The sequence below is a fragment of the Erigeron canadensis genome, chromosome 3 (genome assembly GCF_010389155.1).
Source record: "Erigeron canadensis isolate Cc75 chromosome 3, C_canadensis_v1, whole genome shotgun sequence".
In the NCBI taxonomy this organism is placed as follows: Eukaryota; Viridiplantae; Streptophyta; class Magnoliopsida; order Asterales; family Asteraceae; genus Erigeron; species Erigeron canadensis.
The window spans coordinates 23,096,671-23,115,387 of NC_057763.1; the positions used below are offsets into that span (position 1 = coordinate 23,096,671).

At 30.7% G+C, this 18,717-nt stretch overlaps 1 protein-coding gene across 1 annotated transcript; it reads right to left on the reverse strand.

Moving 5' to 3' along the window:
* Positions 1-13,618: 13,618 nt before the first annotated feature.
* LOC122591156 lies at positions 13,619-15,458 on the reverse strand. Its single transcript, XM_043763374.1, has one exon. It carries the CDS (start codon positions 14,795-14,797, stop codon positions 13,862-13,864), a length of 936 nt encoding a protein of 311 aa, XP_043619309.1. The 5' UTR covers positions 14,798-15,458; the 3' UTR covers positions 13,619-13,861.
* Between the last annotated feature and the right edge of the window lie 3,259 nt (positions 15,459-18,717).

Genomic DNA, 18,717 nt, shown 5'->3' on the forward strand with positions numbered 1-18,717 from the left:
CTAATTTATAAGAGCCATTCTGTAAGAAGTCCTATCTCAAAAATGGTCTCGTGATATTCACAAAACGTTAATTTTGACGAAACCAAGTATTTTAACTAGTTAACCCGGACGTTGCCCCGGGACAGATAACGCTACGTAAAACATATAAAGGAAAGAAAATGAAATTTTCGTGGTTGGAGTTGGAAAAGTTAAAGTTATGTGGTAAAAAGTTAAGAATATAAAACTCTGTTAAGAAAAGTTAAAAATCCAAAAGTGGTGAAAAATAAGGAAAATGGAACTTTCGTGTCGAAAGTTTTAAAAAAAAAATCATAAAAAGCAACGAATAGAAAATTTTCGTGAAAAAAGTTATAAAATCGAAAGTTATGTGACGAAAACTCAAAGTTAAATGGTAAAAAGTAAAAAACAAAACTTTGGTGGCTGAACTTGAAAAACCTAAATCTATGTGCTAAAAAGTTAAGATAATGAAACTTCGTTGACAAAAGTTAGAAATCTAAAAGTTATGTGGTAAAAAGTAAAGAAGATGAAATTTCGTGTCAAAATTTAGAATTAAAAAACGTATAAAAAGTAACAAAAACAAAACTTTCGTGCAAAACGTGAAAAAAATAAAAGTGTAAAAAGTAAATTAAAGAAAACTGTCGTGCAAAAAGTAAAAGAAATGAAAGTGATGTGGCAAAAAGTTAAATGGTGAAAACTTTAGTAAATTTATGTGATAAAAAGTAAAGAAAATGTTCCGTGCCAAAAGTTAGAAAAACTAAACAAAATAAAACTTTCATGCCAAAAGTAAAAGAAACTGAACTATGTGAAAAAAAAGTAAGAATGTGAAACTTTGTTGACAAAAATTAAAAAGTTACGTGGTGAAAGTAAGAAAAATGAAATTTGCGAGTTGAAAGTTAGAAAAGGAAAAGCGTAAAAAGCACGAAAGTTTTGTGGTAAAAAGTTGAGAGAATGAAACTTTCGTGGCAAAAATTAGAAATATTAAAGTTTAAAATGTTAGCATCTTTTGTAACTTCAGTTAAACACCTTAATAGAGCATAAATGACCGTTAGCTAATGAGGATCATTGTTGCAAAATATTTGACCACAGGGACTATATTGATAGGACTGTAAACGAACCGAACAGTTTATGAACCGTTCAGTGGGAAGTTCGTTCGTGTTCGTTCGTTTAGTTAAACGAACGAACATGAACACAAAAATTCAACCTCTGTTCGTTGTCGATAATATGTTCGTGAACATCCGTTAATATTAATATTAACATTAATATCTAAGTATTATATAATTAAAGAAATATTAAATATAACTCTGATAATGGGTTCAAAGTTGTAGCTTTTAACTATGTTTTTTTTTTTTTGAAATGAGAGGATATAAACCTCTTTTTTGGTTAGATAAATGAAGTATCTTCGTATCATAAGCAGGAAAGTTTCGTAAAACTTTTAGCCAATCAAGTATTTTGTAACCTTGAATATGAAGTCTAATATTTCTAATTATATATTTGTAAATATTTATAGTTATATGTTTGTAAATATTAGTAGTTATATGTTTGTTCATTCGTGTTCGTCTGTTTTCGTTGTGTTTGTTCATTAGTGTGCATTCGTTTGTGTTCGTGAACATTCATTCATGAACACTAATGAACGAACATGAACAAACCATTATGTTCGTTCATCTGTTCGTGAATACAACATTATGTTCGTTTATCCGTTCGTGAACCGTTCGTTAAGTTAAACGAACGAACATGAACAAGCTCCCGTTCGTGTTCGTTCGGTTCTTTTACGGCCCTATATATTGAGAGAAAATAGTTTACAGCCGTTAGCTAAAAAAGACCATTGGTGCAACAAATTTAACGACAGGGACTAATGTTGTAGAAAGAAGCAGCAGGACGGATTTCAAGTAACTCAAATCTATATAAATATTAAAACAGTAAGAATCCTAGCATTTTAAAGCCCTCTTAAATTTAAAGATATTTTTAAAAAATTGACACATAAAATTTTATCCTATGTGGCATCTTTATATTTTTTTTACAATATTTTTAATACATTTCTCTAATATATCGTCTCATAATATATGTCTTAAAGAACTCTTTCTTATCAAAAGATTCACTTTCCAAAACACATAGAAAGAAATTGTATCAGGTCCTATAGTCGATTGTAATTATATCAATTTTGTTATAGAGTTCATATAATGCTATGGGAATGAGACGGACATGTAATAGAGATATTAGAAGTTTGAAAGATAAACAAAAACAATTTCATATACCATTTGTCATTTATAGATTGAAATGATCAAACAAAAACAATTTCATATACCATTTATAACTAATAGATTATTAAATTGATCAATCATATTTTCTTCTCAATAATCCCAATCAAGCATGTTTTTATTGATTTTCCCCCTCACATAACATATTGAATATCCTCTCATTTTTCAAATAAAATCGAAAGGATAATTTTTTTTATTGGTTTATACTCATTCGTATGATATGGTAGTTATGAGTGTTTCACTAAATCTGCTATGCGGGGCCTCGGAGGAGTTTACTCCAAGGTCTCGAGTTCGAGCCTTGGTAGGTTCTCCTCGACGGTATTTTCCAATTAAGGAGGTGGTATGGTGAAAAAGCTATTTAAGATCCGCTTAGTGCGATATCCTTTCGTTGTGCGATTAGCACACATCATACGCGTCTGAGGTAAAGTTCACTTGTCAAAAAAAAATATAACTTATTTGTTATCACATGTTCAGTAATATATTGCCTTGACCATGCAGCTCTTTCGATGGTAGTTTTTGAATTTGATAAAATTAAATCAAAATGTATGTTATTTCTAAAAATGTTGCTTTTGTTCTTGGTCAAGAATGTGTTAAGTAATTTATGTTTTAATATTTAGTTGATTATGTCAAAGTTATCAATTAAGAGGGTTAAACATATTTGTGCATTGTTTGCTAAGTTAGTTTATTTTGTCACACAGCAACTTATGCCCATTTATGTTAATTGTTTATTGTGAGAAACATATAAAAAAGAAAATAAGCATCAAGCTAATAAAGTATTTCTTTTATAACTTGCACTCTTGCAGCACTTCGATATCTCCATACAGAACTTAAGTTAAACTAACATTGTTTACAAACTCATGTTCGAAGAAAATAAAATTAAATCAACAAAGACTTTATAATCACTAATATAACTATACTTTTGACTTCAACAGGATATACAAAATATACAAAATAAGCAATAGAAATACATATGATTGTCTTCCGTGATAAAGATTTCTTTTGTATCTTACCAAATGGTTATGTATAAAATGGTGAGATGAAAAAGAAAACACCCAAAACATTATCATATTTATCTAAGCTTTTATTTTCCAACCTTTTTAAACAATAAATATAACAATCCACACAATATTTATCTAAGCTTTTATTTTCCAACCTTTTTAAACAATAAATATAACAATCCGCACATCGTGCGGGTAGAATACCTAGTTATATATATATATATATATATATAATAGAAACAAATGGATACTAAAGAAGGTAAACGTTTTGGCATATTAATTAGTCCAACTTACATGATGTAATATTTAAGGGTATTGTAATCATTTTTCGTAGGTTTTAGTCTATTAATAATGCATATAATAGAATGAAGTCTAAAGATGAATGCATATAATAAAAATCTTGAAAAATAGATGTATACAATAGGAAATAGTTCAATGCATTTTCAATTAGTTAATAGCTACCTTACAAATGGAATGTTTGTAAGTTAATTCTACTGAATATTAGCCAAGATTCATTAGTCTATGATGGTGATTTGTGAATTTTGGAATCTAAAGTCAAATTCTGATTAGTTTTATAAAATGGAATCAAACAAAAAAGTTTCAGGTATTCTGTTTTCAAATTTGGTTTGTGCCCTCCATCCAGTAGTGGTTACAACAATAACAATTTTTTTTATTTGTTTCTTTGTTTTATTGTGTATGTTAACTGTTAAGAGAGAAAAACGGATTCTTTATATTATATTAGATTCAAACACTTTTATTATCTCCAAACTATAATCATATGGTTTTTGAAAAGAGATTAATACATTCAAATGTAACTGACCTTATAAGAATTATTTATAATATGTATCGAATTTCAGTCATGTGTATTAATATGTAATGAGCTTTCAAATATTATTTGATATTAATAGAATTTTAGAGAGTACACTTTGTACTAAAAATGATTGATACAATTATACATTATACTGTTGAACCTCTATAAACTGCTCCTCGATAAACTAATAACCTCGATAAATCTAATAGTTTTTTCGGTCACAATAATTAATAAAACAATAAAATAATAACTTTTTTTAAATCTCGGTGTATTTATATTGATCACAACAAAACTATAAATTAACAATTATTAGGAACTTCTAAATTTTAAGATGGCTTATTAAAAAACCACTTGTTTTATTGTTTAACTTCAAATCTATATTGGATTTATCTATAAATCTTCTCATTGTACTCAAGAGTTCCGGCATTGTTTTTTTGTATTGCAACAAAAAGTTGTGAAGAGCTATTGCTGTTTACAATGCTTCTTTTTTAAATTTATTGGATCATCTTCAACTTCGTCATCAACCAGATTTTGAATGATTTCACTATAATTTCTTTTATGCATTGAACCTCATAACTTTCATTATTTACATCAGGAATTAACAGGCAAGTGATTCACATTTATTTTGTGCTGATAATGCATATCCGTAATTAAGTTTTCAAGCTCACGAATGTCTTCTTTACAACTTACATCATAAAATCTCTTTAAATTAATAAAATACTAATTAATCAATATAATAATATTTCACTAAATTAATAAAATATCTCGATCTCGACAGACATTTTACTATATATATATTGTTGCCGGTGCGTGAGAGTTTTTATCTATTTATGTCCATCCGATTAAGATTAGAATTAATCATAGCCTTTGAAAATCACCCATTTAAAACGGATAGTTAGTTACTCATATACGAGTAATACGCATGTGGAAAAAGAAAAAGAAGATAAACAACTACAACTCCTATTTTTCAGCCATGTAACATTATCTTTTGATCTTCATCTCTATAAATTGAGACAATAGTGGTTTTTAAATCCTTGCAGAGCCTCATTCTTTTTTTTGATTAACACCAAAAAGTAGTTTCCGGTGGTTGTGGTCTTAGGCAGTGTTGGTTGATGGTCACCGGCGGTGATGGTGATTTTTGGTCATCGACGGCGATGATGGTTGAGATAGAAAGCCATGTTTTTGAGTGAATATCGTTGTGTTATCAAGGAAGGATTCCTTACAAGAGAATAAATATTGATCGAATAAATTTTTATCACCCGGATCGAAGAAACTTTTAATGTGTGTTTGTGTTTTGATTTTTTTTCCCTTCTTAAACAATTAAAAGATATTTTTGTTGCTTTTTTTATTTTATTTATTGATTGATATGATTGTAGTTAATCTTTATCGAGATGTTAGGATTTAGAGAATAAGAATACAAGTTCAGAGAGAAAAAGAAGAAAGTTTATGTTTGGTACAAGTGAGTTTGCGTAGATCTTAATCAATGCACAACTTTTCTATCTGCTATGTGTGTGTGTTTGGACTTGTGGATATACGTTGCAATCTGTTGAGCAATCCACTGCACACTTCAATTATTACAGTTTACAATGGAATACAAAATAGTTTACACAAAAAATAAAATATATACAAATAATATAACAATTTTATCATTCTTATTATTAATTAAATCTATATTTAATAAAAAATATATATGAAAGAAAAAAAAGGATAAATTTAATTTTGAATTGATAATGTTACCGGTAATTAGCAAAGGATCAGAAGTACCCTCGGGTTAAATTATATACCAAGATTATGCCATATTTAGAGACCGACATTAATATCAGGTTCATTTTTAAATGATATAACTTTTTTTGTGTTATGTTTTGGCTAAGATAATTATGTCAATGGGATTGATGATTAATTGGTAAAGTATTTTACCTTATACGATCCATCTGAATTTGAGTCTTACTGTATATATTTGTTGACATTGATTAATAAGGGTTTTCTAATAACAAAATGCGTATTTAGGAGTAGGATCCAGTGTCATAAAAAAATTTATAATAAGATATTCATTAATCAAAGTATATAGAGTATAAAAGTTATCGGTTGAGTTGTGTGACTTATAAAAAGTAGTTTATTAAGTTTAACCTGGACAACGTATGGGTATTGTGCTAGTTATTTAGGGGAGTGATAAATCTACAACAAGATTTTGTCATCTACAACAATGCACGCTTTATACAGTTGTACACTGTGCAGTAGTATAATATGTAGATATATCATTCCCCTATTATTTATCAAACTTCTTGTATAATCGACGGAAATTATTCTTTCTCTATGTGGTTACACGCCGAAAGCAATCAATTATATATATATATGGCTACCATAGTCAAGAGAAAAAAAATAATTTTATCTTTTGATCTCAACCTTTTAAAATAAACTAAAATTCTAATCCTTCCCATTGAAAATAAAAACCTAATATAGGCAAGTAAGTAATTACACCCAAAATTTTCTTTTCAAACTTAAATGTTGTGTTACAAATAACATATGATAGTTCCAATGTTTTGACTTTAACATTGATTTAAAACAAAATTGATTAAATATGTTTATCATGGAAAGTAATTAAAATCATCAATATGAAGTAAAAGAAGACATTCCATTCTCCATGCCTTCCTCCAATGTTGTCCACGAAGTGACTTCAAAGCCGAAGTTATACATACAGTCTCTAAGTTATATTATTGGTTGGGTTATTTTTTTTCATTGATGTTCATTTATAATTTAAAAAAATATTAAAGGTTGCAATTAATCATAATTTGAAAATAAGATTTTAATGATACATACAGTCTCTAAGTTATTATTGGTTGGGTTATTTTTTTTTTCATTGATGTGCATGTATAATTTTAAAAAGTATTATACGTTGCAATTAATCATAATTTGAAAATAAGTTTTTAATGATAAGACAGTACGTCATTTAAAAAAAAAACCTTGAGCAACAAAAAATGTTAACCATTGTGTTTACTAAAACGTATTGCAAAGAAATATCCATTTAGCTTATTATGTTTATCAAATTAATTTCCGCCAATATATTTCAACATTGACCATTTTTTATAAATAAAATCCAAATAAATCAGGTTAATAGGTTGGAGGATTGAGTTTCATATTGTCAGGTCAAATAGATTGTTGTGTTGATTTCAAGTTAAACATGTCATTTGGGTTGTGGGTTAGTGGGTTGATTTTAAGTCAAATGGGTTGTAAATTAGTTGTTGGGGTGACGGGTCAAATGGTTGGCGGGTTGACTTAGTAATTATTTATAAATAAATAATCATAATTGAAAAAATGATTTTTAGAGTAGGATAGTATGTTGTTCTGAAAAAAATAGCAACAAAAAACGTTAATCAATGTGTATACGTTGACGTATTGTAAGAAAATCCATTTAGCTTATTATGTTTATCAAACAAAAAAAAGTCTCTTGATGAAGTTTAACATTTGAAAAGGGTTTTCAACATTGATTTTTTTAATGAAAAATCCAAAAAATCAGTTTAGCGGGTTGGAGAGTTGACTTTTATGTTGATGGGTCAGATAAATTGGTGGGTTGATTTAGGTCAAACAAGTCATGTGGGTTGTAGGTTGATGGGTCGATTTTAGTTCAAATGGGTTGTGGGTTGTAAGTGTCCGGGTTGACAAGTTAAATCGGTTGGGAGGTCGACCTATTATGATTCAAATTTTTTAGGTTGTAGGCTGACCTGCAAAGAGTCAATCCGAGCTTAGCCCCCCCGAAAATTAAAGTTGATGGGTCAATATTTCATAAACCTAACCTGATTTTTTTAAATTGTTTTCAAGTCGGGTTCAAGTTGAGACGAGTATTCACATCTCTTATATATGATGTACTTTCGTACTATGTAGCACCGAATCGGATACGGCAAAGGGGCACTGGAACGATACGGGAACAGGAAACGGCAAAACTAAAAAATTTAGGATACGGGTACGGCAAAGATACGACAATAAAAAATATATATATATATTGATTTTATATAGAGAAATACTTGAGACTTGAGATATTATGTATAATTATATACATATAATTTTATAACATATGCTTTATGGTGACCGGTGATCACAGATTAATTTTTTAATAATCTTTTTTGGAATAAAAAAAGCCTGATGGTGATCTCAATTGTAAAATGTAGTTGATTTGTGTTTGGGGTATGCTTAGTTGCAAGATAACAGTCGTTTTTGGAATAGCTAAAGCTCATTAAAACCCTAATATTAATTAGATTCGGTAAGGAAGCTTCACAGAAACGTTTCGGTATAAATGGAAACTTCAAGGAAACGTTTCGTATGAGTTTCGGTTCTCATGGAGTTTCCGAAACGGGTACGTATACCTGTATGGAGTTTCGGTGCATCATAGCTTTCGTATCTAATTAGTTATAAACATTGTTTAAAATATCATGATATATATGTACTATATAAAGCACGGAATTTTCAAAGCAGGGCAAAAGTAAACATTTATTTTAAAAAAATTATAAGATCTTTTTGTGTTTTCAATGTGTAATAAATAAGATGGTGGGTTGATTTTAGATTACATGGGTTGGTGGGTTGGTAGGTTGACACTTTAAATGAGTTAGTGGGTTAGCAAGTTGATGCGTTAAATGGGTTAGCAGGTTTCTTATTAACACCAAAAGTCAACCTAACCCCAACCCAAAAATATCAAGTTGAAGGGTTAGCAAGTCGAGATTTCACAACCCTAACCTAATTTTTCGAGTTGGTTTCAAGTCAAAATTCGAGTAGGATCGAGTATTAACAATTTAAATATATATCAAAGTGATTGAATTCGGGTAACTCTCTAAGGAGGATCCGGTTAGGACAATTAAATTTTATCTCTTTGCAAATTTCACAATGTCATCTTATACCAATGACGATTTCAATGTAAGATTATTTTGTTTAAGATTTTATGAGATAAAGTTGATCGTGTTTTGTATGCTTATCAATATATTTTATTGATTCTAACCCGGTCAACGACCGGGTATAGATCTAGTTATCCTTGACCCCGCATCCATTATTTTGATATCATGAAAAAGAGGATAAATTATACAACAAGCTTTATTCTGCAACTTTCTATTCATATGTAATTTCGCTTGAATTTATAATATAAGGGTTTGGAAATGTGGATGTGGAAAAACAACTCAGATTACCACTTTATTAATTACTATCATCACTAAAATTAATAGAAAAAATAAAAAAATTTAAGGGATGTTCCACTTGATTCGGTTGTCCAGACTAGAATCACATCTTATTCCTATGTGATCACCATACATACCATATATATGCAAAGGACTTGACAACTATTAGGTAGTTATGAATAAGATAAGATTCATCGATTTGAGTTGTCCGTACAAAGTTTGGCTAAATATACATATTGTTATTTACATTAGAGCAAATATGGAAATATGCCAATCGATCAAACGCAGTAATAGTCTAGTGGCACATACATGTAGCATAAAGCTAAACTACTTGGTTGGAGGTTTTCATTTTTGAAATTAAACAAATACTCTTTTCACATTTTTTTTACTGTAGATTTTGATATTTTCTATATTTGTTAATTTTGTAAGTACGTTGCCGCTATAGTTACCGTGCCAATAATCTATAAAAATAAATTTTCTAACTAATAGTTCTTAGAGGCTGCCTTATACCAGACTCATCCTCAGGAGGAATAGGCCTAATCAGCGTCACATCAGCAAAATACCATCCAAGGACTAATCCACCTAAATCCAACTTTATACCTAAGACTAGTATTAGACCAATCTTTTATTTAATTTTACACTTTCAATCCCTCCAATATTTAAACATAAACTAAATAACACACATAATTTATTTCACATTACAAATACAAACAAAACACACATACAATTTTATTTTTAAAAACAAAGTACTTAGAAATCAAGGCTACATGAAAATAAAAAGACATAACAATTATTAAAACATTTGATATTGTCGTTCCGCCGATTTGTTCCAGTTCCTCAATGCGAAAGTCGCACTGTCAAGTTGTTCAATCGCATTTTGGAGGTTGTCGATCTTCCCTTGCAAGTAATCTATATACTGAAACTCAAGCTCAGAACATTTTAAGTCCCCCCAACGTTCAAATTTCAAAGTTATTTACATTTCAAGTCCCTCTAACGTTCAAATTTCAAATATAGTTACATATTTAGTCCCTAAACGGCTACTTATTTATTTGGCTATATAAACACGATTCCAACATAACAGGGACATCCCAAATTCATTTCAATTTCAATTTCAATTTCACGCTTCATATCCAAATGGCATCATCATCAAACAACGTTCACCGACCTCGCATGACTGTGGATGAGATGTAGACACTAATCATGGATGATATCAAAGAAGACACCCACATTTAGCAGAATTATCTGGGATTATGGAAGGTTTAAGGGAGAAAAGGCGACGTTGCGAAGGCATGTCGAAGGAATTACAAGCGCCAAACCATGAGATGTCAAAGCATGAAGAGCAATACTGCTATTTTCTAAAGGATGAGATTATGGGGATCAAGCCTGCAATCAAGGATGTATTTGATGTCGCTCACACGTCGGGAGACCAGTGTACTTGGGCCGAATCGTACCATGATAATTGCGGCGAAGACAAAACCATCGAAGAAGTCAGAATGCCGCCACATGACCTATGGTGGCTCGACCTAAACGCTCACCATGACATAGGAAGTATGTCACTAGAGGATCGTCGTGAGTAGTTAATTATTACGTAATGCGTTTTTATTATGTAATATATTTTTATTATGTAATGTGTTCTTAGTTCATGTAATGTGTTTTGTTATTAATAAAATGAATTTATTTAAACCTTTGTTTATTTAAAAGTATGATTTAGAAATAAAAGGATAAATAAACATAAATAAAAAGGACTAAAGTTGTCAAATAATTAAACATAATTTTATGTATTTAAATTTCAAGGGACCAAAGATGTAAATCTGGAAACTTAAAAAAAAAAAAAAACAAGCCGCAGACATTCGTTCGTGGGGGGACGAGCGAGAGGGGGACGAATCAAGGACGAGTCCAACACCGTGGTGTTGGCTTGTCCTTGAGGAAGGGACGAATGGAGGACGGAGGCATAAGGAAGCCTCTTACAAGTTACAGATCCAGCTACTATGTCAAACATACTGTAATTAAAATATTACATCATTTTTTTTTATGTTATGATATTAATTAAGAACATAACCTGTAACTAATCAAAATATTAGCATCTTATGAAGTGTTGTGCATGTTGATCAAGGGTGAAACCGCTGAAACGTCATAATCATGTGGGGTTTGAGGAGCAATGATATAAAGGTAAAAATACATAAACAAAACAAGTACATTTTTGTGCATTTAACGTTTGTCATCTTAGCAATATTGTAAGCTTATGAATTTCATTTCTACACTATTATGGGGGAATTGATTTTTGATGTTTGCCATCAATATTTCACTTTTAAAAAGGTTTAACCAACAACTAATGATGTACTTAAGCTATAGCTACGTATTCGATAAAATACTTATCTTGCTCATCAAACTTGTTTTTACCTTAAATGACTAAATCTCGAGACATCATCAAAGTATCAAACCACATAACTACTATCACGTTAACACCACTTTCTCATCCTATCACGTTCCTTTTTACCCTAAATCATTATTAACCTTTTACCTATCACACCCTAACTATCAACTCCCCGTCTATTGTTAAACAGAAAAATAAAAAACACCTCCCTCACCTCTACATGATCACCTCCCGATTATTAATACTTTGATAATGAGAGTTGATCTTCGTATCACTAATTTTAATTAATGTACCATTATATATAAACTTTATAACTCACTGTATAAGTCATTAATGCATGAAACTTTATAACTCACTGTATAAGTCATTAATGCATGAAAGTGTTGAGAAGTGCTATTGAAAGTAAATATACTACACATGTCTTTTACCTGATAAATATATCAATATTTCTAGTAGTAACATTAATTCTCAATTTTTAAAGATTACTCGGTTATTAATTTAACAGATTACCCTTTTTTAATTCATGGTTTAGTTCGTGCAAGTATTAAATGATGAATGTAGATAATGAACAGTCGGCAATCGGCAGACGACCCGATCTCAACGTGTTTGCTGCTTTCTTTGACTATCTAATCTATACCCATTCCTGTTAACAATCTTTCACACCCATTTTTATTTTTATTTTTTATTCGTTAATATAATATTTATAAGAACTTCAACCAAATGGCATATTCTTTTTCTGCAAACGCTCAGTTAACCTTTTTAAGAGGACTTTTTCCTTTTGTAGAAAGAGATCACAGGTTCGAACCTAAGCCCTAACGTTGAAAGATCGTAAACATTGTGCTCGCAAAGAGTCGGGATAGGTACAATGTACCATAATGTTTTGTTTTTTTTTTGTGGAAATAAAAACTTGTTTGGTTTCAAGTGTGTTATCTAACCTAAACAAATAACTCAAATGATAACTGGATACAGCGAGTATACTAAACAAAAGCAAAATAAACTAGTTATTAATAATATCATGAGTACATAGTTTAATGTCTAAGAAAGGAAAAAGGTGTAAACATGATTTTAATATGTATATAATACAAAATATATATGTAATATATAAAATTTGGAAGAAGAAAAGGTTAAAGACAGCCAAAGGGGACAGCAAGATGTGGACTTGTGAAGTGTATATAATATGGAAGTATAATACATGTGTGTTTGTATAAACATGATTTTTAAAACACCAACTTTTCTTCTCTTTATTTTATGTATTATGTTACGTTATATATTTCACGAGGCTATTACAGACTAGTAAACCCAAAGTTAAATAGTAGCATTTTAATCAATAAGGTATGACACACCGACAAACAAAAGAAGGGGTACAAAATGTGATCCTCCCCACCTTGAATTTTAGTTGTTTTCAACGGGGTTTTTTTTTTTTTTTCTCTTTCCTTTAATATATACGACTAAGTATTACAGAACAAAAATTAGTCACATACAACAGAAAATGAGTTTTCCGTAGCATTCGAACTAGTTGTGTATGACAAATATGTATCGTCTCTCGGTATATAATCAATAGTAAAATTTACCCGCTTCATGCATACTTGTGGTTCGTTATGAATAACAGACCAAGGTTCAAACCAAATGACGAATGTTCGTCTTGGACATAAGTACATTCCTTATAAGGATAAGAGTTCGTGTGAATGATACGGTGAAAATGAAGATTATATACCAAATTCGTCAACAAAAGGTCGGACACCATGGTTAAATAATGCCCACCAAGTTTTTTAGGCAGATAATTGTAACATGATTTGGTTGGTTTGACTGCTGGCTGTGGTTATGAATTTTGTTCTAGTATGCACAGATTGTAATGCAATAATTGATGCCAAATGCCCCGAGCAAAAGCAATTCAAAAAGCAGTCTAAACTACTCTTTTTAATCATTAAAACTTGGCCTTCAAGATCAACAATCATAAAAATATCATGTCTTTGACACATAGCTACAACTGAAATCTTGAATTTTGAAGAAAAAAAATACAATCAGACTGCTAAAAAAGGAGAATTTATTCTTTGACAATGTTTCACAAAATTTACTATGAATAGAATTATCACTCTTGACTAAAAACCTAGAATTCACACACACTCAACAAAATGTTAAACTATCAACAGGTTTTGTGAGATTAAAGAGGTAGTTATTCACACAACATTACATCACAAAACATTTACCAAAAGAATTATGTAACTTGGATGAATACCTTTTTATGATCAATGGACCAAGAAATATGAACATCAAGGGACGTATTCGGTTTCCAAAGTTGGTTGTGTTCTTGTAGTCGTAGCCAATGGTGCTTTCGTGTTTCCAACCATTGTCATATGCAAAGCTTCACCTGCGTCTGCAGCCTTTTCCATTCTACGCATTTTCTTCCTCTTGTTAAATCTCCAAACCCACAATATCAACAATGCCAACAACACCAATAACGCAATGCCACCAACTATAGACCCAACAATAATCCAGACCCGAGAACCGTTCCCTCCACCGCCCTGATGGGACGGTGTTGGTCCTGGTGGTTGCTCTGCCGGAGCAGGGGAAGGCGCAATAGATTCAACTACAATTGAGAAATGCCCTTGTTCATATGTCACACACTTGTTCCCGGACTCCACATTTGTAAAACTCACAGTACCATTTAGACCAAAAAGCACACATCTTGCAACTGATCCATCAGGCACACTTCTTGTTAACGTAAACTCAATCTCAATAGGTTCTTCAGACGCACGTATTTCCAATTCTTTTGGATTCTTGGCTGTCAAATCCGTCGCATCATATGCAAGAAGACCCAAAACAGGAGCTAGATACACATAATCAGTTAAAGGGTAATACACCATAGACCAATTCGCAAGATTTTGATAAACCAAAACTAGCCTCTCAACATACGGCGTTTCTATAACCCCAACCGGTATAACAAACTCATTATACATTTTCACACCCCTAGTAAACAAACTACCACTACGTAGCCTCATTACCGATACCCGAATCCCTGTCAAGTTCAAAGGGGGTACCCCATCATACTCAACACCAGTTTTTGGTCTAACAAACGCACGATAACCATAATCTTGCAGAATAGCATCTAGACCTCTTGCAGGTGTTGTTTGAGCTTCTGTCCACCCAAACAACATAACACCAACAATCACAAGCAGCATCGTGAGACTTCCATTTAGAAGTCCCATCAATGCTAATATATATATATATATATAAAGGGTGAATGCCCAGGAACCCTTAGTCCCTTAGAGGAATTTTTCCTCTCAAGCTAGTGACCCTGCGCTGCCTGACCGTGAGACCCAGAAACGTTGGCCGGTTGAATATGCTTTTGCAGGGTATATCTATATATTTATATTTATATATTAAGTATATGTATATATCACCACTAATAAATCTTGAAACAACAATTGGACCAAGTTATATAATTATCACAGGAATAAGAATAATCCAAAGGGAAAAGGAAGAAGTTTAACGGATAACTAATAAAGCAAATACAGAATGCTTTAAATGGCTTTTCAATGAAAAGCATTATTTTCTTTTACAATGTCATATAGAATCACATTATTTGGTAATCACCTGATTAAGACCCATAATAAAGTCTTTGACTTTCCATCATATAATCACATTATTTGTGAAATTAAGCTCATTTCAAGGCCACCAAGAAAACCCTAAAGCGAAATTGTTGTCAACACCCAGCTGCCGAAACACGTGGCAGAGTGAAATTAAGAGCTGATATGAAATGGGGTTTTTTAAAGATTGAAAATTGATGGGAGATTGTTGAATAAATTGTTGAAGAAAGTGAGTGTGTATACAGAGAAAAAGAGAGAGAGATAAATGATGAATGGAACCAAATAAGAGAGAATGAGAAGAAGACAGAGTGGAAGAGAGAGAAAGAAAGGAGGAAAGAGAAGTGTATAGATATATGAATATTTGTATGTATCGATGAGAATTTTTTTAATTTACAGACTGTAAAAAATGTTTTGTGTTATATTTGTATTTTAGAACAATTGTTGTTTGTTGTTGTGTTAAATGACATTGGCATGTTTTGTGTCGACAAGGGGTACAGGAATGGGTTGTACTCGTACGTACAACTATTTATACATATGGGAATGACAAAGGGTCTAAAGTTTTTTTAGCGTGGATACGGTTATGATAATATATGATAAATTACTCACTATGAATAATTCACATCTTTTTAAAAAAATAATAAATCAGTTCAAGCCAATGAAACGCATATTAACTAATAAATTTTAGAGATCATGAGAAAGTCGTTTTTCAAATGCAGGTCTTGGTTCGACTCCTTATAATAACAAGTTTGAAAGATTTTTTTCCCTTCAATTACTTGGTTGGATTCTATATACTGTTCCGGTTCGAAAATTGAACGTTAGAAAAGATCAGTTGTAGACCAATGTATCAATTCGACTGATTTAATAAACCAGATTATGTCATAATTACATTGTTTAGTTTATGGTAACATCATGATATCAATTTTTAGTTCTCACTTTGTTTCATTTTAAATGTGTCATGCCTTCCGTAGCTGTTAAATTGGTGGGTTTTCCCTCCCCTGTGGTCCCAGCCTGACCTCGTGGATCGGTCACTAGTGACTGTCTGCCCATATGTGACACGAACGTTCAAAAAAAAATTCTAACTTTTATATTATTTTTTTAAATTTTGACCGTTTATCATTTTGTTTCTATTATATATTAGTTGGTGAAATATATATATTAATGAAAGGTACATTAAAAACTTAATCTATTCGTCTATTCATTTTATCAAGTGTTATATAACACAAACAAAAATATATATTTACGGTTAAAGTTAAAAAAAAAAAAATTTAAAAATCAAACTTGGATATTTAAAATGAGACGGAATGAGTAAATTATTAGTTTGCTCGATGTTACTATGAATCAAACAAAGACAGATTTACATAATTTATAATGTAATTTTAGTTTGTTATAATTTAATTTGTTAGAATAAAAATATCTATCTAATCAAACAATATTATAAACCAGAGTTTAGTTTATGCTAACACCATGATATCAAATTTTAGTACTCTTTTTGTTCTATTTTAAATGTCCAAGTTTAACTTTTATATATAATTTTAATTCTGACTATTTATCATTTTGTTTCTATTGTATATTAGTTGGTGACGGATATATAAATAAAAGGTAAATTTAAAACTTAATTTATTTATCTATTTTTTTATCAAGTTTTATATAACACAAATAAAAAAAATTACAGTTAAATTTTAAAATTTTTTTTATTGAAAATCAAACTTGGATATATTAAATGAGACGGAATGAGTAATTTATTGATTTGCTCTATGTTACTATGAATCATTGAAAGACAGATTTACATAATTTTTAATGTAAGTTTAGTTAGTTATAATTTAACTTGTTAGAATCTACAAAAACATAAATGGCTGATTAAAAAAAAATATCTATCTAATCTAACAATATATTAAAACGGGTTTGAAGCTTTCGTTGATCGACACTTGACCCTTTCGTTTCTTATCGTGTACATGATTATGAAGATGTTGGAGATCGCCGATTGAGTTTTGCCGGAAAACGTATTCTTCATTCAATCATTTGGTAGTGTCGTCACACAATGTACAAGTGTTTGCAAACTATATCTGCTCCGAAATAGAGATTTTTTAAAGATAATTAGTGAAGAATTCAGTTTATATAAAAGAGCTCAAAAGCGACGTTATTTTTGTTCGCGGACGGAAATGACACAACCGTGTCATGATTGGAATTATATTATACTCCACTACTTCAGAAGAGGTGAAAAGTGCAACAGACATGATTGAAGAAAGTTTAAAGATGAAAAGTGCCCTTATTGCAATGTTTTGGAACCATATGATTGCTCTTATTGAAGACTCGAAGGTACTATATAAACCATATTATATATAAGATTTGATTAACACTCACTGCACTAGTTGTATAATGTGATTCATCCGTCGGTAACATGTTAAGTCTCTAGTACGAAAGAGTCAAATTGCAGTCATTTTCAACAGTTTTTTTGAAGTCGTTTGCATTGTTGATTACTTACTGTACTTTATTTTGAGGACAATGTTGTTATTTTGTGGAAAATAAAAAATTAAAAAATTGCTAACTTACAAAAACAATATTTGCGCTTTTTGTTTTCTTTGCTATCTATTAAATTCTCCTCAAAGTGGCTCAAACCTTGTGATTGTAATTTCTTTTCCCCACCTACCGTTGCATTTTCATTGAGAGTATTATCATTTCGAATTTCATCTTGACTAACAATATTAGTTGTTTGTTGTGCATTTGACTCATTAGCTACTTGCTTGGATACTTTCAATAGGAAGGGAAATATATAGTAGAAATCTCACCTTGCGTTTCGCTATTAATATACCTTACATGTAGTATTATTAGGTACCTGAACTTTAAGTAAAACAAATTGATTGATAAACGTAGGAAAGCATTATTCAAAAGATAGTTATTATTCAATAGAATTGAATTTTATATGGCAACTTGTATCAGACGGCCATTGAATGAATAAAGGTTAACAAGCATTATTTTCAAGCATTTTTTTTATAATACAAGTGAAAGCAATTAAAAGTATAATGATGGGGAATTGTGGGTTTTTCCTCCAATTTAATGTTGTGCCTTCTGTAGCAGTTAAATTAGTGGGTTTTCCCTTCCATGTGATCCCTGATTTCGTGGATCGGTCGCTAGTTACTGCCTGCCCGTATAGATGTAATGGTTAGCCGTCCCGTGACATGAACGTTTAAAAAAAACATAAATACATGTTTATTTATATTAATCAATTTAATTTTATTAATACTTTTATAATTTAGCAATAGCATGAGATGACTACATAAATTGAATATTTTTAATCAAATTAATGAAAAAAAGATTTATAGTTATGCCAAATCAGCTTTTATTTAGCTAGCAAAGTCTATTCCCAGGGTGTGACGGGCGGTATATACAGGGCTCGGGTATATGTTCACGATTACTAACAATTCCAACTTCATGTTTCCTTTAAGAGCGTATTTGGTTCATATAATATTTTTGAAAGAATCGAAATCTTTCAAATAAAATGAAATCTAAAAGAATGGAATTTGACGAAACGTTTTTGATTT

What these genes read in the sequence shown, in the direction of transcription:
- LOC122591156 (XM_043763374.1), bottom strand. Translation starts at nt 14,797, where the DNA reads ATGGGACTTCTAAATGGAAGTCTCACGATGCTGCTTGTGATTGTTGGT.